The 25,036-nt window shown below is 45.2% G+C and overlaps 1 protein-coding gene across 2 annotated transcripts; it reads left to right on the forward strand.

The window, feature by feature from the left end:
• The first annotated feature begins 332 nt into the window (after positions 1-332).
• Positions 333-25,036, forward strand: SSR1 (signal sequence receptor subunit 1). Of its 2 annotated transcripts, XM_038770231.1 has the most exons (10): positions 333-473; positions 6,264-6,376; positions 9,387-9,474; positions 9,865-10,127; positions 12,460-12,536; positions 12,926-13,004; positions 16,202-16,295; positions 17,166-17,180; positions 18,688-18,711; positions 23,632-25,036. In XM_038770231.1, the coding sequence occupies exons 1-10, from the start codon at positions 395-397 to the stop codon at positions 23,697-23,699; spliced, it is 900 nt and encodes a 299-aa protein (XP_038626159.1). In that variant the 5' UTR covers positions 333-394; the 3' UTR covers positions 23,700-25,036. The 2 variants fall into 2 exon arrangements, with proteins under 2 accessions (XP_038626159.1, XP_038626160.1); XM_038770232.1 differs by lacking the exons at positions 17,166-17,180; positions 18,688-18,711.

The following is a 25,036-nucleotide window of genomic DNA, read 5'->3' on the forward strand; positions in this document are numbered from 1 at the left end:
AAGTCACTTCACTTCTCAGTTACCTCACCCGTAAACTGGGGACTGAGACCGTGAGCCCCACGTGGGACCGGGATTGGGTCCAACCTGATTACCTTGGCTCTACCCCCAGCGCTTAGAACGGGGCTCGGCACAGAGGAAGCGCTTAACAAGTAGCACAATTATTATTCCTGTCATAGAGGGAGACGGGCAGTGGAGTCCATCGCGCTGTCTGCCCGCCACAGGCCTAGGCCCGCTGCTCGAGCGAGAAGGGAGGGGCGTGGCCACGGCGTGACGTCGGCGTGCGTCGCCCCGCCCCCTCCCGAGGCCCGGATGTAGCGGGTGTGAGGGGCGCCATTACGGTGGAGGCACTCGCCGTGGCGGAGTTCCGTGAAGCGGCGGAGGTCCCTGAGGCGCCATGAGACTCGTTCCGCGGCTGCTCCTGCTCGTGCTGCTGGCCGTCCCCGCCACCGTGCTTCTCGGGGGCGGCGCCGGAGGTGAGGCGGGGAGCGGAGCCCGTCCCCTCGGCCGCGGCACGCCGCCCCTCCTCGGGGTGGGAGAAGGGGACGGGGAACTGCCGGCGCGTATAGCGCAGTGCTCCGCACCGACCGGGGGCTCGGCGTGTGCCGGAGATGGGTGGGTGAGGGGACGGACGGGACGTGTGCCCGGTTGCCTCGGGAGACAGCGGAGCGGCCGACGCCTGCGCTGCCGCCTTCCAGTGCACGGGGCCGGCCGCAAGGCTGACGTGTCACTAGCTTGCATGCCGGGCCCGTTCATTCTTGGCAGCCCCCTCCCCCTCTCGCCACCGAATCTGCAGCCGCCCAGCAACTCCTTCTGCTTCCCCAAACCTAAAGGCCCCGGCTCCAGTTGCCAGTTTCTCGGTTCCTCGATCTCTAGGCAACGACAGGGCTCCTCCAGGGAGGTGGGCTCGGGTTTTGCCCAAGAAGCTGAGGATAGATTTTTCTGGGTTGCAGCCTTCAACTCAGGCCCAGAGCATTCGGTTTATAATTTGCCCCTTCATTTTACCATGATCCAGTAAATTCTCGATAACCGAATATTTCTTACAGGTGGTAGCAGCGGACTGTTTTTTTTTTTTTTTTAATGGTATCTTTTAAGTGCTTGCTATGTGCCAGGCACTGGGGTAGATTCAAGGCAATCAGATTGGGCACAGTCCATGTCCACATGGGGCTCACAGTCTTAATCCCCATATTACGGATGAGGTCAGTGAGGCACAAAGGAGTGAAGTGACTTGCCTAAGGTCACACAGCAGGTATGTGGCAGAGCTGGGATTAGAACCCAGGTCCTTCTGACTCCCGGGTCCCTGCTCTCGCTACTAGGCCAGGCTGGAGGGAGGAGTAGTGCTTAAAGAAATCAGAATTAGGAGGGACACAAGGGAGGGAAAGTAGGCAGTGGCCAATGTGAGTGATCACCAGGGAGCTTGGTCCAGTTTGGTTTTTGTAATCAGAAGGGGTGCCGTTTCCATTTTCCCTGCCTGTAATGTATTTTAATCAATCGTGTTTGTTGAGCACTTGGAAGGATACACAGAGTTGGTAGACATGTTCCGTGTCAGTTTCCCGCCATGTGGGCCGGGATCGTGTCGACCAGTTATATTGCACTCGTCAAACTCTTAGTACAGTGCTTTTCTCAAAGTGAGTCCCTGATAAATGCTGTTGGAAGGAAAAAATTATTCGGAACAGGGGAGGATCCAGAGGATTAGGAGGGAGTGGGGCCTGGGAAGGAATGGATTCACCTGCAGTGATTGGGCAGGATGTCGGGTGTGGGGTTTATGAATCTTGGGGTGTACTGACAAATGGAACAGGATGTATTCCCCAGGCCTCCCTTTATTGTGGGATAGTCATAACCCCAAGTTTGCCTGTACTTTTTTCCTCCTCAATCTTTTTTTAATTTTTGAGCTTATGAAAATAAAGCTGTTATTTTAACAACAAATTAAAGGCATCTTAAAGTCCATCAAGAATAAAAGTGAATGAATGATGTGAGGCCACTAAGTGTATGGTAGAAATGAAACTTGAAATTGCCGCTACTTTAAATAAGTCTGATTGGAAAAATTGTAGATTGTTACTCCTCAGCACCTATGACTAGCATAATATAGTATAGTGTTTGGATGAAATTTGCAGAGTTCTTATACTTTTTCACTGCCAGCATTGAGCAGGCAGATCAGGAAAGCAGCCACCAATTTTAGGATGCGGGATCTTTTGCATACTGTTTTTTCTGTGCCCATATGTTCCCCCCCACTTTTTTTAGTGAATTGCCACATCATCATTCTTCCTGAAATTATGGGAGGAATCTGTAGTCTGGAAATTGTGTTTACATTCTTATACTTAAATGATTAGCATACATTTTTAGATTTTTGTGCACTTCAAGAACTTCAAAAAGGATCATTTTTTTCCTTTTCAGTCGTAATTTTTGAGTGCTTACTCATGCAGAGCACTGTACTGAGTGCTTGAGAGAGTACAATATAACAATAAGCAGACACATTCCCTGCTCACAACGTGTTTAGTGTGGAGGAGAAGACAGACATTAATTTAAATAAATAAATTACAGATATGTACGTAAGCACTTGTGGGGCTGGGGGGGGATGAAAAAAGGGAGCAGGTCGGGGCAATGCAGAAGGGAGTTGACGGAAAGGAAAAGAGGGCTTAAGGAAGGCCTCTTGGAGGAGATGTGCCTTCAGTAAGGCTTTGAAGGGGCGGAGGGTAATTGTTGGATATGAGGTGGGAGGGCGAGAGGTGAGTGGTGAGATAGACGAGCCAGAGGAACAGTGAGAAGGTTAACATTAGAGGAGTGAAGTGTGCGGATGGAGTTATAAGTAGGAGCGTGGTGAGGTAGGAGGGGGCAAGGTGATTGCTTTAAAGCCAATGGTGAGGAGTTTTTGTTTGATGTGAAGGTGGATGGGCAACCATTGGAGGTTCTTGGGAAGTGGGAAAACATGTCCTGAACGTTTTTGTAGAAAAATAATCCTGGTAGCAGAGTGAAGCGTGGACTGGACTTGGGAGGTCAGCAAGGAGGCTGATACAGTAATCAAGGCGGGGTAGGATAAATGATTGGATTAACATAGTAGCAGTTTGGATGGAGAGGAAAGAAACTCCTCGTCTTCCCACCCAAAGCCTGTCCTCTCCCTGACGTTCTCTTCACTGTATTCAGCACCGCTATTCTCCCTGTCTCACATACCTTGGTAATATCCCCGACTCATCTCTCCCAATCAACCCACACACTCAGTCTGTCACGAAATCCTGTCGATTCTACCTTCACAACATCACTAAAATCAGCCCTTTCCTCTCCATCCATACTGCTACTATGCTGATCCAAGCACATATATCCTCATTGATTACCGCATCAGCCTCCTCTCTGACCTCCCTGCCTCTCTCTCTGCCTACTCCAGGCCTTAATTTACTCTGCTGCCCCAATCATTTCTCTAAAAAAAAGTTCAGTCCATGCCTCCCCCACTCTTCAAGAGCTTTCTGTGGTTGCCCATCCACCTTGACATCAAACCATCGGCTTCATTCATTCATTCAGTCAGTCAGTCATATTTATTGAATGCTTACTGTGTGCAGGGTACTGTACTGAGCGCTTGGAAAGTACAATTTGGATTAAAGCACTCAATCAGCTAGCTCCCCTTGCTGATTTCCTACTACAACCCAGACATCACACTTTGCTCCCTTAACGCCAACCAACTCACTGTATCTTGATCTCGTCTAGCTCACTGGCAACCCCTTGCCCAAGTTCTGCCTCTAGCTTGGAATTCCCTCCCCCTTCATATCTGGCAGACCACCATTTTCCCCACCTTCAAAACCTTATTAAAATCACATCTTCTCCAAGATGCCTTCTCCCACTAAGCCTTCATTTCCCCAGTCCCTCTCCCTTCTGCGTTGCACTTGGATTTTTACCCTTTAAATACTTGATATTCACTCCATCCTCAGGCCCACAGCACTTATATAACGTATAATAATGATGATGGTATTTGTTAAGCACTTAGTATGTACCAAGCACTATTCTATGAGGTAGATACCAGATAATCAGGTTGTCCCACGTGGGGTTCACAGTCTTAATCCCCATTTTACAGATGAGGTAATTGAGACCCAGAAAAGTTAAGTGACTTGCCCAAAGTCACACAGCTGACAAGTGGAAGAAGTGGGATTAGAACCCACGACCTCTGAGTCCCAAGCCACGCTGCTTATCCATAACTTATTTTAATGTCTCTCTCCCCTCTAGACTCTAAGCTCCTGGTGGGCATGGAATGTGTTTATCAACTCTTGTATTGCACTCTCCCAAGTGCTTAGTACAGTGCTTTGTACACAGTATGCACTCGATGCATACCATTGATTGATTAATAATAATTGTGGGATTTCAGTGCTTACTATGTACCAAGCATTGTACTAAGCACTGGGTAGATAGATGAGTTGGAGAAGCAGCGTGGCTTAGTGGAAAGAGCCTGGGCTTGGGAGTCAGAGGTCATGGGTTCTAATCCTGTTTCTGCCACTTGTCAGCTGTGTGACTTTGGGCAAATCACCTAACTTCTCTGGGTCTCAGTTCCCTCATCTGTAAAATGGGGATGAAGTCTGTGAGCCCTACTTGGGACCCCCTGATTACCTGGTATCTACCCCAGTGCATAGAACAGTGCTTTGCACATAGTAAGTGCTTAACAAATGCCATCATCATCATTATTAGTAGTAGTAAGTGCTTAAATGGTAGAGTATGCAAATATTTGCGTAGAAAGTCTATAAGTGTGGAGGTGACACAAAAATGCTGAAGTGGTATTACGTGGGGAGAAGAAAAGTTAATTGGGGAAGGCCTCCCAGAGGAGATGGGATTTCAGTTGGAGATCTGAAGGGTGAGGAAGTTCCAGTTAAGAGGAAAGGCCAGAGCACCTGGTCAGAGGTGGAAGAGTCAAGAGGGAAGCATGGGGGAATGAAGAGTGAGCCGGGTGTAATGGAATGAGAAAGTGTGTAAGTTGGAGGAGAGAGCTGATGGGATGGGTGTGTTAGAGCCATTGGACAGGAGTTTCTGCTTGATATGATGAATAAAAATTAATAAATTTTGGTATTTGATAAGCACTTACTGTGTGCAAAGCACTGTTCTAAGCGCTAGGGAGGATACAAGGTGCTGTATTAAGTGCTTACTATGTGCCAGGCACTGTACTAAGCACTGGGGTAGATATAAGCAAATCGGGTTGGGCACAGTCCCTGTCCCACGTGGGGCTCACAGTCTCAATCCCTGCTTTACAGATGAGGTAATTGAGGCAAAGAGAAGTAAACTGACTTACCCAAGGTTACACAGCAGACAAATGACAGAGCTGGGATTTAGAACTTATGATCTTCTGACTCCCAAGCCCATGCGCTATCCACTACGCAATGCTGCTTCAATGAGTGACTGTAAGAGGGTTTTGAGAAGTGGGAATATGTGTCCAGAATGACCGTGTTAGAAAATGATCCAGATGAGAGAGTGAAGATCAGGGCTGGAGATGGAAATTAGAGTATCATCCACAGAGGTACTAATTGAAGCTATGAGAGTGAATGAGTTCTCCAAGGGAGTGGGTGTAGATGGAGAATAGAAGGGAACCCAGAACTGAACTTTGAGGGACCCCCACAGTTGAGGGGGATGGTGGAAGGCAGAGGAGGAGCCCGCGAAGGAGACTGAGAATAAACGACCGGAGAGATGAGGAGAACCAGGAGAGGGCAGAGTCAGTAAAGCCAAGATTGGGTAATGTTTCCAGGAGAAGGGGGTGGTCCACAGTGTCAAAGGCAGCTGAGAGGTCAAGGGAGATTAGGGTGGAGTAGAGGCCGTTGGATTTGGCAAGAAGGAGATATTTGGGGACCTTTGGGAAAGCGGTTTCTGTGGAGTGAAGGGGATGGAAGCCAGATTGGAGGGAGTCAAGGAGAGGAATTTGAGACAGCGGGTGTAGGCATCTTGCCCAAGGAGTTTGGAGAAGAATGGTAGGGGGGAGATGGGGTGATGGCTGGAGGGAGCTGTGGGGTCGGGGGAGGGTTTTTTTTAAGATGGGCCTTGGGCATGTTTGAAAGCAGTGGGGAAGAGGCCATTGGAGAGCGAACGGTTGAAGATGGCTGTTAGGGAGGGAAGAATGGAGGGGGCGAGAGTTTACTCTGCGTACTCATCCATATATCCATCAATCCATTCTCTTCTTCCTGAATGCACAACCAAAGATCTGGCTGTCATATGCAGTTTTTTAAAATCTGGGGAAATGCTTAAGCTATTCTAAATTGAAAGTAATGATGGAAACATTTAGCATTTCTATTTTTTCTTGCTATAAGGGTCAGTAGCAGTGGCCCAAGATGCTACAGAAGACGAAGAAGCAGTAGAAGATACAGTAGTTGAAGATGAGGATGATGAAGCAGAGGTTGAAGAAGATGAACCTACAGATTTGGTGAGTGTTCAGTTATCACTAATATTTTGAATTGAAGCATGAAATCTGGATTATTCTTTTTAAAGAAACACTTAAGATTTATTTTTATTTACATGTTTTATTTGTACTGCCATTTGTTTTCCAATCTTACACAGAATAAAGGGTTTGAAAAAGTATGTGGGATAAAATATAGCTGTATCAGATTAACCAGAATTCCAGTGGCTGGTTTTGATTTAACACTACTAGTGTCTTGGGTTTACCATGTGTAAACCTGAACTCATCTTTCTTCCCAAGCCCTTTCCTCTCTCTGTCACATCACCATTTACAATACCACCTCGTCTCTCAAGCCCGCAACCTCTGTCAATCAATCAATGGTATTAGGAACTTACTATGTTAGCACTGTGCTCTTGACTCTTCTCTCTCCTTCAAACACATATTCAGTTACTCACCAAATCCTGTTCTTTCTTCACAACATATGTACAATCTGCCACTTCCTTTCCATCCAAATCACCACTACGCTGGTGTGAACACTTGTTGTATCCCATCTCAATTACTGGATCAGTCTTCTAGATGATCTCCCTGCTTCCAGGTTTTCGACTCACCAGTTCATACTTTGCTGCCCGGATCACTTTTCTAAAACATTTTTGTGCATGTTCATTCATTGTTGTATTATTGAGCACTTCCTGTGTGCAGATCACTGTACTGAGCTCCTGGGAGAGTACAACACAACAATATACAGACATTTTTCCAGCCCACAAGGAGTTTACAGTTAGAATGGGGGAGGCAGACATTAATATAGATAAATTACAGGTATGTACGTAAGTGCTGTGGGGCTGGGAGGGGGGAAGAACAAAGGGAGCCAGTCAGGGTGACGCAGAAGAAAGTGGGAGAAGGGGAAGGGGGTGCTTAGTCAGGGAAAGCATCTTGGAGGAGATGTGCCCTCAATAAGGTTTTGAAGTAGGGGTAATAATTGTCTTGGATTTGGGGAGGGAGGGTGTTCCAGGACAGAGGCAGGACATGACTCCCCACTCCTCAAAAATCTCTAGTGGTTGCCCATCACTTCTGTGTCAAGCAGAAACTCCTCCCCATCAGCTTTAAAGTACTCAATCAGCTCTCCCCCCACTACTTATCCTCACCTCTGTCCCACTACAAACCAACCCACACACTTCTCTCCTGTAATACATGAGAAGCAGCGTGGCTCAGTGGAAAGAGCCCAGGCTTGGGAGTCAGAGGTCATGGGTTCTAATCCCGGCTCTGCCACCTGTCAGCTGTGTGACTTTGGGCAAGTCACTTCACTTCTCTGGGCCTCAGTTTCCTCATCTGTAAAATGGGGATGAAGACTGTGAGCCCCACATGGAACAACCTGATTATCTTGTATCCTCCCCAGTGCTTAGAACAGTGCTTGGCACATAGTAAGCTCTTAACAAATACCAACATCATTATTATTATTATTATTATTATTATTATTATTATTATTATCTTTCCCAGCAGGATCTCTGGAGGAGACCTCCTGCCTCCTCTCAAAATCCACCCCTTCCACCTGTGCCTCTGACCCCATCCCTTTGCACCTTATCAAAGCACTTGCCCCCTTCCTTCTTCCCTCTCTGACCTCCATCTTCACCTGTTCACTCTCCAGTGACTTCTTCCCCACTGCTTTCAAACATATATCCCTTATCCTAAAATCATCTTCCCTCAACTCCATGACTCCCTTCAGTTATCTCCCCATCTTCTGCCAACCATTCCTCTCCAAACTCCTTGAGCAGCTTGTCTACATGCACTGCCTCCACTCTCTCTCCTCCAATTCCCCCTTGACTCCCTCCAACAAAATTGTCTGCTCAGAGGTCACTGATGATGTGCTCCTTGCCAAATCCAACAGCTGCTACTCCATCCTATTCCTCCTTGACCTCCCAGCTGCCTTCAATACTGGACCACCCTCTTCTTCAGGAAACATTATCCAACCTTGGCTTCCCTGAAACTGTCCTCTCCTTGTTCTTCTCTTATCTCTCTGGCCACTCATTCTAGAGAAGCAGCGTGGCTTAGTGGAAAGGAACACGGGCTTGGGAGTCAGAGGACGTGGGTTCTAATCCCGGCTCTGCCGTGTAATAATAATAATAATGGCATTTATTAAGCGCTTACTACGTGCAAAGCACTGTTCTAAGCACTGGACCTGTGTGACCTTGGGCAAGCCACTTAACTTCACTGTGCCTTTTACCTCATCTGAAAAATGGGGATTAAGACGGTGAGCCCCATGTGGGACAACCTGGTTACCTTGTATCCAACCTCTACTTGGATATCCTGCCAACACCTCTGACTTAATACATCCAAAACAGAAGTCATCTTCCTACCCAAACCCTATCCTCTCCCTGACTTTATCACAGTAGACAGCACTTTCATCCTCCCCATCTCAACAAGCCCGTAACCTTGGCATTATCCTCAGTTCTTCTGTCATTCAACCTACATATTCAGTCCATCACCACATCCTGTCAGTTCAACCTTCACATCCATAAGGCACCACTTACAAGTGATCATTTCTTTCTTGTCCATGTTGCGTGGACTTGCGTTGGATCTTTGGAAGAACATTCTATTCCCCAACAACATTCTCACCAAAACCCATAAGGAAAGCATGGCAGAACTGAGTGAATTTATGTAACAACAACAATAATAATAATAATTGTGTTGTTTATTAAGCACTTAATATGTGTTGAGCACTATACTAAGCGCCTGGGTAGATAGAAGATGTTCCAGTTGGACACAGGCCCTGTCCCACATGGGACTCACAGGCTAAGTAGAAGGGAAAACAAGTGTTTCTTCCCCATTTTACAGGTAGGTGAGTTGCCTGGGGTTAGGCAAGGCAGGACCAGGATGAGGACCCAGGCTTGTGCTCTTTTCACTAGGTCACACTGCTTCAAAGTACAAATCACACATTCAGAATTCAAATTGGCTTAGAAGAAGCAACAGCTTTTCCTTTTAGAAAAAAAAAACATTTATGAGTTTGTTTTTTAATCCTAGTAAACGTTTTTGTTGTTCTTAGACGGAAGATAAAGAGGAAGAAGATCTCTCGGGTGAACCTAAAGCCTCACCAAATGCTGATACAACTATCTTGTTTGTAAAAGGAGAAGGTAAAATATAAATATTCCTTATAAATAACAAAATCATTGTGTACACACATGAGCCCGTTCCCCCCCCCCCCCCGCATACTATCCTATCTGAGATAAGGAGAGCTATGGTGATGGCCCAGGATGAGAAAATGTCAGTTATTTTGATTCATGTCCTCTATGTTCTCAAAAGTAGTTCTGATAGTGAATCCAGTAAGGTGCTTGGGACAGCTCATTGTGTAGGTTTTTTAGTATTATTAGTATTTAGTATTAGTGTTTAGTGTTATTATTTTATTAGTATCACATATTGATGAAATTTTTGTGCCATACTAGCAAGATTGTTAAAGTAATAATTTAGCGTTTCATTGGGTATCGGTTGGGAATTTTCAAGTTTTTCCATATTTTATTTTCCAGATTTTCCTGCAAACAACATTGTGAAGTTCCTAGTGGGTTTCACAAACAAGGGTTCCGAAGACTTTGTGGTTGAATCTCTGGATGCTTCTTTTCGCTATCCTCAGGATTACCAATTTTTTATCCAGAATTTTACAGCTCTTCCTCTCAACACTGTGGTGCCACCCCAGAAGCAGGCTACATTTGAGTACTCTTTCATCCCTGCGGAGCCAATGGGTGGACGCCCATTTGGTTTAGTTATCAATCTGAACTACAAGGATTTGAATGTAAGCCTATTGCTTAGCTTTTCCTAACTTCTAGTTGAAATCATATCAAGGTAATTTAATGGCCCATGCTATTATTCAAGGTCTGATAATCCTTTTTAGGAAGATCCAGATCTTGGGTTTTAGTCAATCAATCTAAATTGTTTGCTTTTTGGCCATTTCACTCTTCATTAGTGCTTCCTGGTATTTTCATCCAAGTACTTAGTGTAAGCATCGTTGCGTTTGGCCTTGGCAGCAGCTTCCCCCTCTCCCAAGACTGAGTTTTTTTGTTAACTTCTGGGAAACACTTCCCTGGGGCCAGTCTTCTGAATCTTGGACCATCCAAATGGGCAATAGTGTACAGGGGAGAGGGGCAGAGGATCTGTGACCATACAGGCAGAAACAAGAATTCCAGGTTGGCAGCTCACAGCAGCTTTACCAGAGGCGAGGGTGTTAGGGAGAGTGCTTAGAGTACAACCTTCTGGCATGACTACCAGAAATTTCTGAGGTCTCCCTCATATAAGTGCTTATTTGTTTTTATTCATCTAATGACAGATGGAATTCTGTGTTGAGCTTCACTTAAAGACGTTATTTTGGATGTATTTCAATAAGCAAAAAAATAGAGAAGTTACCCTTTGGATAACATTATTTGGAATAGTATTTGGCTCTACTTTGCATGTTAGTAAGTTTAGGCTTTGCCAACTGACAGAAAGAATGTCTGCCATGTGGGTTTCCCTTCAATAGGACAGAAAATGCTTCTCTGATTATTGTGAAATTCTGGACCTTTTTTTTTGAATCAAGGCAGACACCTCTAACATCATAATCTTATTATTTCTGATACCCTCTTAACTTGTTTCTGTGTCTGGTAAGAGGAAAAGACTGAAAATTCACCCACCTCAAAGCTCACTTCTGCTCAGAAAACCACTACTCTTTAGCTGTAATTCCCATATCACGTGACTAGGAAACCAGCACTCTCCCCATCTTCAAAGCCCTACTAAAATCACATCTCCAGGAGTCCTTCCTTAACTAATCTCTCACCTCCCCACTTTTTTTCCCCTCCCTGCTGGATCACCACAGACTTGAGTCCATACCCCTTAAGCACCAAAGGGCTACTGCGGAGTTGTTAATTCCTTGCTCCAGAAACTTTGGGGCTCATCCCTCTTTCTCTAGGTATGGGGCTAGCCTAGCTTGGTGGTCATGCAGTCAGTGACCCACTTCAGGAATGGAAGTGGTGATGATGATACCTGTGGCATTTGTTAAGCGCTTACTATGAGGTTAGACATTGTCCCTGTTTCACATGGGACTCAGTCTTGCTGATTCATTCATTCATTCAATCGTATTTTTGAGCGCTTACGGTGTGCAGAGCATTGTACTAAGTGCTTGGGAAGTACAAGTCGGCAACATATAGAGACGGTCCCTACCCAACAACGGGCTCACAGTCTAGAAGGGGGAGACAGACAACAAAACAAAACATGTAGACAGGTGTCAGAATCAAGTCATTGATTATGCTGATGAGATAACTGAGGCCCAGAGAAGTGAAATGACTTGCTCAAAGTCACACAGACAAGTGGGAGAGCTCAGATTAGAACCCAGGTCCTAATGACTCCCAGGCCAAAGTTCTGCATCATCCCAGCTCTGCCACTTGTCTGCTGTGTGACCTTGGGCAAGTCACTTAATTTTTCTGTGCCTCAGTTACCTCATCTGGAAAATGGGGATTATGGCTGTGAACCCCATGTGGGACAGAGACTATGTCCAGCCCAATTACCTTGTATCTATCCCAGCTCTTAGAACAGTGCTTGACACATAGTAAGCGCTTAACAAGTCTTGTCTTATGCCATCGAGTCGTCTCCGACTCCTAGCGATGCCATGGACACATCTCTCCCAGAACACTCCACCTCCACTCATTCTGGTGGTGTATCCATAGGATTTTCTTGGTAAAAATATGGAAGTGGTTTACCATTGCCTCCTTCCGTGCGGTAACCTTGTGTCTCCACCCTCGACTGTCTCCCATGCACTGCTGCCCGAGCACAGGTGAGTGTTGACTTGTAGCAGATTGCCTTCCACTCGCTTGACTCTACCTCCCATAGTTGAGACTGGTAAGAATACTGGAAACTCTCTAGGTGAGCCCCTGAGCGGGGCTTAACAGCCATCATTATTATAATTATGCCATGCTGCTTCTGTCAGGGGTGTCTGTGTTGTCAAGGATGGCACTGGTTTTCTTGAGCCCTGGCTGGATGTGCTTTCGTTCCTCAAATACAGGTGCCATGAGATCACCTGTTGTGTTGCGGGTCTGAAATATACTGGAATAATAAAGATTTGGGGGAAAAAAAGTTAAACCTTTTTATTATTTGAATAGGGGAATGTTTTCCAAGATGCTGTCTTCAATCAAACAGTCACAATCGTTGAAAAAGAGGATGGGTTGGATGGAGAAACGTAAGACAAATTTTGCATCTATAAGGTGGTCTTGATTGCCTGTGACAGTAAGGCTCTGTCTTCATCAAATTAAACCAAGGGGAAACAGCTGGGAGTTGAGAGAGAGAGAATTCTTCATGGAGTTATTTATTTTAAAACTTAAATGTCACTAAGCTTTAACTATATCACATATAAAAGTATAAAATACGCTTCTTTTGGTGAATGTATTTTGCTGGGCACTAGGCATTTTAAAGAGGTTAAAGATAATGTGTTAAATGCCATTTCTTTGTCTAAATTAAAATACTTTTAAATTCCTTATTTTTTTTTACCAGTTATTTGAGAGTGTAGCTTACTGTAGTAGAGTGGGTTCATCTTTTTATGTTTATTTGTTTTTCTTCTTTTTGAATAAGGATCTTCATGTACATGTTCCTTGCTGGACTTGGGTTACTTGTCATTGTTGGCCTGCATCAACTTCTAGAATCTAGGAAGGTAATTATTATTTGTTTTTTGATAGTAACATTAGTGAATGAAAAGTCACATAATGCTTGTTCATTAAATTCAATATAAAGCTTATTTCACTTACATTTGAAGTAGAGATTTTGGATTGAACCCTGCTGGTTCAATCTCTCATCCTATCCCGACTGGATTACTGCATCAGCCTCCTCTCTGATCTCCCATCCTCCTGTCTCTCCCCACTTCAATCTATAATTCACGCTGCTGCCTGGATCATCTTTGTGCAGAAGCACTCTGGGCATGTGGCTACCAGTCAACCTACGCATCAGGCAAAAACTCCTCACTCTCGGCTTCAAGGCTCTCCATCACCTCGCCCCCTCCTACCTCACCTACCTTCTTTCCTTCTACAGCCCAGCCTGCACCCTCCGCTCCTCTGCCACAAACCTCCTCACCGTGCCTCGTTCTCGCCTGTCCCGCTGTCGACCCCCGGCCCACATCCTCCCCCTGGCCTGGAATGCCCTCCGTCCGCACATCTGCCAAGCTAGCTCTCTTCCCCTCTTCAAAGCCCTACTGAGAGCTCACCTCCTTCAGGAGGCCTTCCCAGACTGAGCCCCCTCCTTCCTCTCCCCCTCCTCTGTATGGATTTATTACTGTATTTTACTTGTACATATTTACTATTCTATTTATTTTATTTTGTTAATATATTTTGTTTTGTTGTCTGTCTCCCCCTTCTAGACTGTGAGCCCGCTGTTGGGTAGGGACCATCTCCATATGTTGCCAACTTGTACTTCCCAAGTGCTTAGTACAGTGCTCTGCACACAGTAAGCACTCAATAAATACGATTGACTGAATGAATGATTTGGGGGGGGGTCTTTAAATTGTATGGGAGAGAAACTACAGTGAATTAGTTTCTTCAGTATTGATATCTCATTTGTGAATTCAGTCAATCTGTGGTAGTTATTGAATGCTTACTGTGGGCAGAGCAGTGTACTAAGTTGTTGGGAGAGTACAATTTAGTAGAGTTGATAGACACTATCTCCCTGCCCACAAGGAGCTTACAGTCTGAGGGAAGTGGACATTAAAATAAGTTACAGATATGGGAAGTGACAGAGTAGCAGGATGTATATGCACATAAGTGCTGTGGGAATATGGTGAGTGTCAAAGTGTTTAAGGGATCCTTACCCAAATGCATAGGTGATACTGGGGAAGATGAATAAGGTGGGGAAATGTTGGGGTATTCGCTTTTATTTTTTCATTGACCAACCTTCTGGAAACCACTACTATCCTTTCTGTCTGACAAGCCCGTACCCTTGACCTTTTCCTTGACTCCTCTCTCTCATTCAACCCACATATTCAATCCATCAGTAAATCCCATCGGTCCCATCTTGACACCGTGGCTAAAATCTGCCCTTTCCTCTCCACACAAACTGCTACCGTGTTAATGCAGTCACTCATCCTATCCCACCTGGATTACTGCTTCAGCCTCCTTGCTGACCTCCTAGCCTCCTGTCTCTCCCCACTCCAGTCCCTACTTGACTCTGCTGCCTGGATCATTTTTCTACAGAATCATTCAGGACATGTCACCCCACTCCTCAAAAAACTCCAATGGTTGCCCATCCACCTCCACATCAAACAAAAACTCCTCACCATTGGCTTTAAAGCACTCCACCACCTTGCCCCCTCCTACCTCACCTCGCTACTCTCCTACTACAACCCAGCCCACCCACTTCGCTCCTCTAGTGCTAACCTTCTCACTGTGCCTTGATCTCATCTATTTCGCCGCCGACTCCTTGCCCATGTCCTGCCTCTGGCTTGGAACCCCTCCCTCCCCAAATACGACAGACACTTATTCTCCCTGTCTTCAAAGCCTTATTGAAGGCACATCTCCCCCAAAAGGCCTTCCCTGACTAAGCCCCCCACCACTCTTCTCCCACGCCCTTCTATGTCGCCCTGACTTCTCCTTTGTTATTCCCCTTTCCCAGCCCCACAGCACTTACGTACATATCTGTAATTTATTTAATGTCTGTCTCCCCTGTCTAGACTGTAAGCTTGTTGTGGGCAGGGAATGTGTCTGTTGTTGTATTGTACTCTCCCAAGCTTTTAGTACCGTGCTCTGTGCACACACTTACTAAATACAATTGAATAAATGAACAAATTTTTTAAAACTTGCAGAGCCTTCTTTTCTAAGTTCTTCTAAGCTAATAATATAATAGTAATGCTGGTATTTGTTAAGTGTTTACTATGTGCCGAGCACTGTTCTAAGCGCTGGGGTAGATACAGGGTAATCAGGTTGTCCCACGTAGGGCGCTCAGTCTCAATCCCCATTTTACAGATGAGGGAACTGAGGCACAGAGAAGTTAAGTGACTTGCCCAAGGTCACACCGCTGACAAGTGGCAGAGCTGGGATTAGAACCCACGACCTCTGACTCCCAACCCCGGGCTCTTTCCACTAAGCCTTGCTGCTTCTCTAATTAACCACTGTGTTACATAATTCTTGACTTGGACTCAGTAGTCTTGAGACAAAGGTCACTTTAGCGGGTTTAATTCTCAATAATCATCGTGATGCTTTTAATAAGCCATTTAATCTTCAACTCTGCCCATATGTGTTTCTGTGTATAGTTGCTTTTTGTATTTGAAGACAACACTGATGGTGAAGTTCAGCTGTGTGGGTGTGTGTGGCTGAAAAGGCCAATGTGGGGTCTACAGTCTCGGCCACATTGGGCACACAAAAAGATTGTCCTTTGTTGTGGTGCACTTAAAGTCTGTAACACCTGATGCCATTTTCTGTCTTGCCTCCTTTCTTAATGGCAGTGGCCATGCAGGCCTGTCCTCAGTAATCGACTCTCAGTTTTCAGCTGGGATGTAGCATTGTCTGAGCCTTTGTTTAACCGTGTCCTTGAAATGCTTCCTCTGCTCTCCTTACTTTTGGTTTCCCAATTTTGACTCTCCGTCCGGCAGCTCTTTCAGCATCTCGCCATCACTCAGGCTCCTCACATGTCCCACCTAGATGAGCCTGGCCGAACATAGCTTTGATGCTGTGTTCCAGAACTTCATTGTTTTTGATCTTGTCTTGCCATCTGAGAAGAATTTTCTAATAAGTGGAAATTGCTGGAATACCAGTTTCTATTCAAACGTAAAACTGGCCAGTCAAGTACTATTTGTGTGTCTGTGAACTGGGAAAGTTGTATTGTTGCTGACTTCATGTAATGTTTTGAATTGTCTCTTTTCTTCAGAGGAAGAGACCGGTACAGAAAGTAGAAATGGGTACCTCAAATCAGAATGATGTTGATATGAGCTGGATTCCTCAGGAAACTTTAAATCAAATCAGTAAGTAATCGTAAATACCTTGGAATGATTTTATGTTCTAAAATGCTTCTTGTTGCTTACCTAATGTACTGAGTGAAGGAAACAAACCAGCTTTTTCCCAATGGGAATTCTTGGATCTTGTGCAAGGGGGTTGGGCAGGACCAGAGTAGGGGTGGCAGGAGGGAGGCGGCGGTGTCAGGACCAGACAGAGAAGAGGTGGGAGGTCAGGACCAGATGGCGGGGAGGGGAGGCAGGTCAGGACTGTACAGAGAAGGAGGGGGGAGGAAGCAGGAATGCAGTGATAAGCCTTCAAAAAATAAATGGGCTTATTGACTAAGAATGGCACATATCATTAGAGAAGCAGCATGGCGAAGTGGCTAGAGCCTGGGAGTCAGAAGGTCATTTGTTTTAATCCCGGCTCCACCACTTGTCAATTGTGGAACATTGGGCAAGTCCCTTCACTTCTCTGTGCCTCAGTTACTTCATCTGTAAAATGGGAATTGAGACTGAGTCCCATGTGGGACAGGGACTGTGCCAAGCCCAGTTTGCTTATATCCACCCCAGAGCTTAGTACAGTGCCTGGTACACAGTAAGCACTTAACAAATACCATTATTATTATTATTATTATAACAAATACCATTATTATTATTATTACAGCATTGTCCTGGATCTTACAGTGAGCATTGTAGGATTGAAATCATGCCCGTTTCTGTTTGGTTTCTTTCCTAAATTTTAAAAAATAGTAATATGGGATTTAAAACACTATAAACATCCAGTTTTACTTTTCTTTAGAGAAAATGAATCTGAATTCTGTATATAATTTAAGATTGTGTGAACCTATATATTCCTAATCTTTTTGCTGTCTTTGTTTTTCTTTTCTGCTGCTTCAGTGCACAGTAGAAGAGGTGAGGAAATTACATATTGTCGGTGGTGTTTGGTGTAGTAATGGAAGCTCTGTCCAAATCACAACGTATTAATTGAATTAATTGCAAACTTCTAACTCAAGATTCCATGCAGTTTTCCATCAATAATTTGGTACAGGGTATTGATCAAATTACCAGAATTTATAGAAACCTATAACTTAACTTTTAATTGGAGATGTTTGGGCATGGCGATGTACAGTTGTGCTATTCTTACGAGTTTGGAATCTTTTTTTCCTCTAGAAGAACATTTCTTATTAAGGTTTGCCTTAAATTTAGTGATTTAGCCCAGAGCTTCCCTTCTTTAATCACTAGTGTGTATGCTATTTCGAATGTCACTGGGTATGCATGGGTACCCTCCATTCTTAGAAGAGTTTCCCTGTTTGTGCAATTACATCCAACATGCGGAGCCCTGAAAATCTGGGGGCAAACTTAAAAATAGAATAGAAAGTCACCTTCGCCCAACACAAAGGAGTGTCTATGTTTTTCATCTCCTACCCCTCCTCCCCACTGCCCAACTCCCTTCTCCTGCCATGCGCCGCTCCAGAGTTCAAAACAAAACATTTTGCTAGGCCTGAAAATTTGGGGGCAAACTTAAAAATAGAATAGAAAGTCACCTTCCCCCAACACAAAAGAGTGTCTATGCCCGGCCTGCCAAAATGACACTCTTTTGTATTGGGGGAAGGTGACTTCCTATTCTATTTTTAAGTTTGCCCCCAAATTTTCAGGCCTAGCAAAATGTTTTGTTTTGAACTCTGGAGTGGCGCATGTCAGGAGAAGGGAGTTGGGCAGTGGGGAGGAGGGGTAGGAGATGAAAAAAAGAGAAAGGGGAAGAAGGGAAAAAAAGAAGAGGTATCTGCAGTCTCTCTTCGTTGCTGCTGCCACTTTTCAATTGCCAGAGCTGGACGCAAAAGACTACTCATCCCCAAGGCCCCTTAGCGAAGAGCTGCACCAGCCTCACCCTGCTTGCCTCCTGCACCCTGCCATCTGATCTGCCCAAGCCTGCAGAAGGGTGGGGGGCATGGGGATGGGGAAAGTTTCAAAGCTCCAGGCAACCTGGGGTAGTTGAACATGGGTGATGTGGAGGTGAGAGGGGCCTCTTATGCCCAGTAAGGATAAGAATAGTGGCAGTGGTAATGTCATCCTCCTTCTGCTGGCAGGGGGCAGGCAAAAGGTAAAGCCAACATCTTGGCCCTACCTCCAGTCCATTTCTGGTTCCAGGGGGCTGAACTGGCTAGCTGTGTAGATGGCCATCCTACCCAAAAAGTTATGGGGGACAATCCTAGTGCCTTTGTCCCATCTAGTACCAACTCCAGGTGGCCAATGCTCTCCCTTCCCTTCTTCAACCCAGGGTGTTACTTTTTGGGGGGCGGTGGGGTGGGGGGCGGGGGGGGCACGAGGGGATTTAAGTGCAGGGGTAGATAAATGCTAACCAGGTTGGATATAGTCCATGTTCCACATATGGCTCACAGTCTTAATCCCTATTTTACAGGTGAAGTAACTAAGGCGCAGAGAAGTAAGTGATTTACCTAAGGTCATTGAGCAGACTCTAGATTGTAAATTGGTGGTGGGCAGGGAATATGTCTGTTTATTGTTCTGTTGTACTCTCCCAAGCGCTTAGTACAGTGCTCTGTGCTCAGTAAATATGATTGAATAAATGAATGAATGTGGCAGAGTCAGGATTAGAACCCAGTTCCTTCTGACTCCCAGGTTCTTGCTTCTGAGTATTTAGAATTTTGGCAAATTCTACTGCTTGGCATTTTCTGTCCCTTCCATTGTAGCATAAGCGCTGCCACTCCCCAGAGGAGGGTAGTGTAGAAAACACCCGAACAGCAGCTCATTACAGTCCAAACACCTTTATTCTCTCTCCCTGCTGAGAGGTCCCAACACATGTCCGCAGGGCCAAGCACTGAGTTCTTGTTACCTACAAAGCTGGCTTTTTACAGCTTTGTCCATTTACATAAACCCCTCCCCCAAAGCCATGCTGGCTCAAAAATCCTCCCAAGCTTTCCATCAGTTTGTTATAGTAGTCAGTCAGTGGTCACTGCCATCAGAGTATACTGCTCCTGGTGGGACACGCTTGGACCCTCCATCCTGGGATCATTGCCATCAGCAGCAGGGGCTTGAGTGCTGGGTGGAGGCGAAGTGGCGGGGTCGGACCCCTGCCGGACTCTAGAGCGCAGGGGTTTGGAGTCTTGGTCCCCGCCACTGCAGGATTGAGTGCTGGGGGAGCAGGAGGGGAAGGAGACCATCTGGGAGGATCGGGCTAAGCTCTGCCTGCTGCTCGATTGCAGGCCGCATGGGGTTGTTTGGGCATGGGTTGGAATCCGGTGTCCCTCTCTCCAAAGAGAGGTGACGGGTAGCAGCAACCCAAGCTCTCAACATGTGATGCACTCGCACCTGCTTCCCGGACTCAGGGCCACCCCCCCGACCCCCGCTGCTGACACTGCCAGCATCCCAGGAAAGCTGAAACCCCTCAATTCCCCCACCCCGGGTCCTGTGAACATGCTCCTGGCCTCTAGTTCCCGGGCTCCAGCTGGCAGCACAGCCCTCAACCCTCAGCATCAGGCAGGGGGTCACCCACCTAGAAACAATCTGCCTGGGGAACACTTTGGAATTTTAGCAAACCAAGTGCCTTCCAGACTCAAACCAACCGAGTGAACTTGGTTTCTAATATCAAATTTGATAGGTTCTAGGTTAGAAATTCTGGGACCTAGAAGGGTGAGAAAGTCCAAAACCCTTTCTCTTGCTCGTTAGTCTGTCCATGCGTTAATGCATTAAGAATGTATTGCAAAGCAGCACAACCTTGTGGAAAGCGGACAGTCCTGGAAGTCAGGAGACCTGGGTTCTAATCCTGCCACTTGCCTGTTGTGTAATTGCTGGGCAAGTCACTTCAGTATTCTAGACTTGTTTCTTCATCTGTAAAATGGTAATTCAATACCTGTTCTCTTCCCTTAGGCTGTGAGCCCACTGTGGGACAGGGACTATTGGAGAGGACAATGCCAGTAAAGTCAGGGTTGGATAATGTTTTTAGAAGGAGGTGGTCGACAGTGTTGAAGGCAGCTGAGAGGTTGAGGAGGATTAGGGTATAATAATAGTAATTATTATTATGGTATTTGTTAAGCACTTAGTATGTGCCAAGCACTGTTCTAAGCACTGAGGTAGATAAAAGGAAATCAGGTTGTCCCATGTAGGGCTCACAGTCTTAATCCCCATTTTACAGATGAGGTAACTGAGGCTCAGAGAAGTTAAGTGGCTTGCCCAAGGTTCCGTAGCAGACAAATGGCAGAGCCAGGATTAGAACCCATGTCCTCTGACTCTCAAGCCCGTGCACTTTCCACTAAGCCATGCTGCTTCTCCAAATCTACGTCTCCAGCCCTAATCTCTCTCCCTCTCTACAGTCTCACATTTCCTGTTGTCTTCAAGACATCTCAACTTGGATGTCCTCCCGTCACCTCAAGCTTAACATGTCCAAAACAGAACTCCTTATCTTCCCACCCAAACCCTGTCCCCATCACGACTTTCCCATCACTGTAGATGGCACCACCATCCTTCCTGTCTCACAAGCCTGTAACTTTGGCATTATCCTTGACTCCTCTCTCTTTGAACCCACGTATTCAATCCATCACTAAATCCTGTCGGTTCCACCTTCACAACATCACTAAAACCTGCCCTTTCCTCTCCATCGAAACTGCTACCACATACATGCTCATCCTCTCCCACCTGGGATTACTGCATCAGCCTTCTTGCTGACCTTCCAGCCTCTCCACACTCCAGTCCATTCTTCACTCTCCTCCCTGGATCATTTTTCTACAAAAATGTTGGGGGCATGTTACCCCACTCCTCAAAAAACTCCAGTGGTTGCCCATCCACCTCCGCATCAAACAAAAACTCCTCACCATTGGCTTTAAAGCACTCCATTACCTTACCCCTTCCTATGTCACCTCACTACTCTCCTACTACAACCCAGCCCACACACTTCGCTCCTCACCTTTTCACTTTGCCTCCGTCTCATTGCTGACCCCTAGTCCATTGCCTGCCTCTGGTCTGGAACACCGCGCTCCCCCCCCCCCCACCCAAAATCCAACAGGCAATCACTGCCATTCCCCCCGCCACCTTCAAAGCCTTAATTGAAGGTGCATCTCTTCCAAGAGGCCTTCCCTGCCTAAGTCCCCCTTTCCTTTTCTTCCACTCCATTCTGCATCACCCTGACTTGCTCCCTTTGTTCTTCCCTTTTTCCAGCCCTGCAGCACTTATGTACGTAACTGTAATTTATTTATATTAATGTCTGTCTCCCCCCCCGCCATACTGTAAGTTCATTGTGAGCAGGGAATGTTTCCATTTGTTGTTGTACTCTCCCAAGCGTACAGTGCTCTGCACATAGCGCTCAATAAATACGATTGAATGAATAAATTAAGATGGAGTAGAGGCTCTTGGATTTAGCAAGAAGGAGATCATCAGTGACCTTTGATAGGGCCGTTTTTATAGAGTAAAGGGGGCCGAAGCCAGATTGGAGGGGGTCAGGGAGAAAATTGGAGGGGAGGAACTGGAGACAACAGGTGTAGACAACTCGCTCAAGGAATTCAGAGAGGAAAGGTTGGAAAGTGATGGGGCGGTAACTGGAGGGAGTCATGCAGTTGTCACCCGGGGACAGGTTCGTTCAGGAATAGACGTGACGGAAGAGAGAGAGAGACCAGGGCCAGAAAACCTGAGTTTTATGCAAAATATATTCCGTGAGGCAAATTGAATTATTTGATTATTTTGGACGTGGCAAATTGAACCTCCGTTTTGGGAGGCCCCTTTTGGGAGGAATATGATTAATGATACTGGAGCTTCTCTAGTGGGAGGAATATACCTATGTGTTACTCGCTTGTGGCAAAACACCTAGGTCCCACGAAAGAGGAATTCACTTATGCTTTATTCACGTGTGGTGAGGCAGCTAGCTACCACCCAGAAACGCATCTCACCCGTGAGGAATCCATTTATGCATTATACACCCGTGGCGAAGCGCCCTAGCATCCAGCCCGACAAGTGTTCGGCGGGACACTAACCCATCCCACGGCTCCTCTCACTTGGTACACACAGAGCAGGCATCCCATGTTCTGGGCACAGGTGTCAGGCAGCCCAGTGCTGCAAGTCTAGATCTACTACCCAGAAGGTCAGAGGCTGTAGGTATTTATTATTTGTGCTCCTAGGCCATTCTACCCTCTGGCCTCAGTGTATCCATTCTCCACCCTCCCCCTCCTCCATACCTAATTTGATTCGCCCGGGAGTGAGGGACACCTTCTGTATTCCCAGCTTGGGCTGTCAATCTAGTGGTTTTGGTCATGTCCCACCGGCACTTTTGAGTTTGGCCTTGCCGGCTCAGCCTATACGAGATCGCATTTGACCTTGAGATGGTGGGTACCCCGGGTTCACCTTGGAACATGGGTCCAGGAAGGGGTCGAAAGCAGTAGGCAAGAAGCCTTTGGAGAATAAACAGTTGAAGGTGATGGTCAGAGGGGGCCAAAGGGAAGCATCTACCACCTGTCTGCTTTATTTGTATTTCCTGTGAGCACTGAAGTCAGTACTGAATATTAAAATATTAAATATAGAGTTAGATGAACAGTTTAAAGCATGTTTTTTATATGGAAGTTCAATTTAAACAGGCATTCAGCTGTAAAATTATAACTATATAGGATTATAGTTCAACCCTCTTACTAATTGAAAAGCTGTAAGTTTGTTTTCCGTTTAGGCAGTTCCAAGGAAGTTAAAATATGCATTTTTCTTCCTTTGATAACTTTTTACTATTAAAGGCTAACATTAATTATGTATTGCATGTCTGCGATAAAATAAAAACTGGACAGTAAGGCAAGACCAAAGTTGCCACTGCCTAGGCCCTCCTTCTAGGCATGATCTCCGGTGTTATGGGAGAGGGGAGAGGAGTTGGCTGCTAACATGTCATCACTGCTAAAGAGACTTTCTGAGGTATCTAGTTGCCATTGTTACGGGGATGGGCAAAGAAGAAATTTTTTTAAAAAACCAACAACAACAACACTTGGCTCAGTGAGCCTCACAGATATCCTTCCAGTACTTTTAAGGCACTTTTCCCCACTTCCCTTAGCTTGTTTCTTCCAGTTAAATAAGTGGATTGCTGAGTAGGGTACATAAAACCACTAAGGCCAGTCTGTTTTCACTTAAATGAAATAGTTTGCCTTTGTTTAGAAATAAGATCATATCTTAAAGGATGGAATTCCTCCAAACCACAGTCTAAAAAGTGCCTTTTATTTCTAGGAAGCCATCTTCTATGAGTGTGTTTCTGTAAAAAAAAAATGTGGTAATCTTTATGTTCAGTGGAAGCATAAACTCAGATGTACATGATATGTGCCTTTTATTTTTTTCTTAATTTGACACTTTAGGCAGTTGTTGATTCAGTTTCCTTTTTCTCTCCTTGCAGATAAAGCTTCACCGAGGCGGTTGCCCCGGAAAAGAGTACAGAAAAGAGCCGTGGGTTCGGATGAGTAAATCCTAATTTGTGCAACAATTCAACATTTACTAAACTTGTCCTCATTTTTTGGGCCTGGTGGGAATTTGTGCATAGAAGCCATATCCACATATGAAGAATCTACAACTTAAACGTTTGCACTGAGCAATCAGAATCTGTGGCGTTAACATTGCTGTAAACACGCTGCATTCCTTTTTGTAAAGAAACAAATTTGGGTTTTTTTAAACCTTGCGATCTGTAGATGTGTAAGCAATTGGTCTTTCATTGGTATGCTACCTAAAATGTGCCTTTGGAGTACTAAAGTTTCTGATTTGTTTTTCCAGAAAACTTAATTTGATGGTATAAGTTTCTCCTTTTAATGTCATACTTAGAAGTTATGTATCAAAATAACCATCAACTATTCTATTTGAATAGTTCCCATAGTTTCTAATTTAGTAACAGTGGCACACATTTTCTAGGTTGGTTTTTTGGGTTTTTTTTAAAAAAAAAACACTGTGTAGCTAGGCCCAAGCAGGAAACTGCTTTTAGCAATATAACATTTTTGGGGGGTTTTGCTGTTGTTTACTGTAATGTGCACATTAAGAAAACTTCTTTATACTGGTCACATGAGTTGGCATAGATACAGGATTTCTCCAGCAGTAAATTTGTGAAGCATGAAAGTTTCTGCTGAAATTGGTATATAAGGAATAACTTTTTAAAACAAATGGAGAAAATAGCACCCTAAAGCGTGCTGGATTATTTTATCTGTCTTAATTATGTTGCCTCTGACCAGAGAAATAGCTGTTGAAAGATTTTTAGGCCTCTTCAGTATTTATAAATATGGGAAGATTTTTCCCTTAACAAAAAACTCTCATGTAGAAATTGCATTATGTGTAACTGAGCACTTGAGGGAATTTCCCAAACTGTATTTTGAACAGGGGCTCAAACTGCAATGTGAAGAAAAAACACTTGAGATTTCTTCCAAACTAGTGTCATAAATGTGAATGAGTACCAGCAAACTGTTTAGGGTTTTTTTGTTTGGTTTCCTTTTTTGTTTGCTTTTGAAGAGCAAGTTCCCTCTCCCCCATGCTGTCCCCCTCCTCCTCCCCCCAGCATATTTTATGGGTAGTCTTTTTTAGGTGTACTTTAACTTTACCTGCAAAATCTTTGTAGTAAAAAGTACTTGACTAATGTACTGGAAATTTAACTCGTGACATGTTGGGCCTCGATTTGTTTTTTGTTTTTTTAATTTGGCCTTAGTTTTTTGAACATAACAGCATGGGTGCTTTACTCCATGGCCTAGTTTGAAGGTCATTTGTTTCTTGTCACTAAGGCTATTGGGATTGACTGAATAAAGGCTGAAGCTAAAGGAAGAAAA

Source organism: Tachyglossus aculeatus, chromosome X3, assembly GCF_015852505.1.
Source record: "Tachyglossus aculeatus isolate mTacAcu1 chromosome X3, mTacAcu1.pri, whole genome shotgun sequence".
NCBI classification, from domain to species: Eukaryota; Metazoa; Chordata; class Mammalia; order Monotremata; family Tachyglossidae; genus Tachyglossus; species Tachyglossus aculeatus.

What these genes read in the sequence shown, in the direction of transcription:
- SSR1 (XM_038770231.1), top strand. Translation starts at nt 395, where the DNA reads ATGAGACTCGTTCCGCGGCTGCTCCTGCTCGTGCTGCTGGCCGTCCCC. An exon ending in GATGGGTTGGATGGAGAAAC is followed by an intron (nt 12,537 to 12,925) that starts GTAAGACAAATT and finishes TTTTTGAATAAG; the next exon opens with GATCTTCATGTACATGTTCC. An exon ending in AGTAACTAAGGCGCAGAGAA is followed by an intron (nt 18,712 to 23,631) that starts GTAAGTGATTTA and finishes CTCTCCTTGCAG; the next exon opens with ATAAAGCTTCACCGAGGCGG.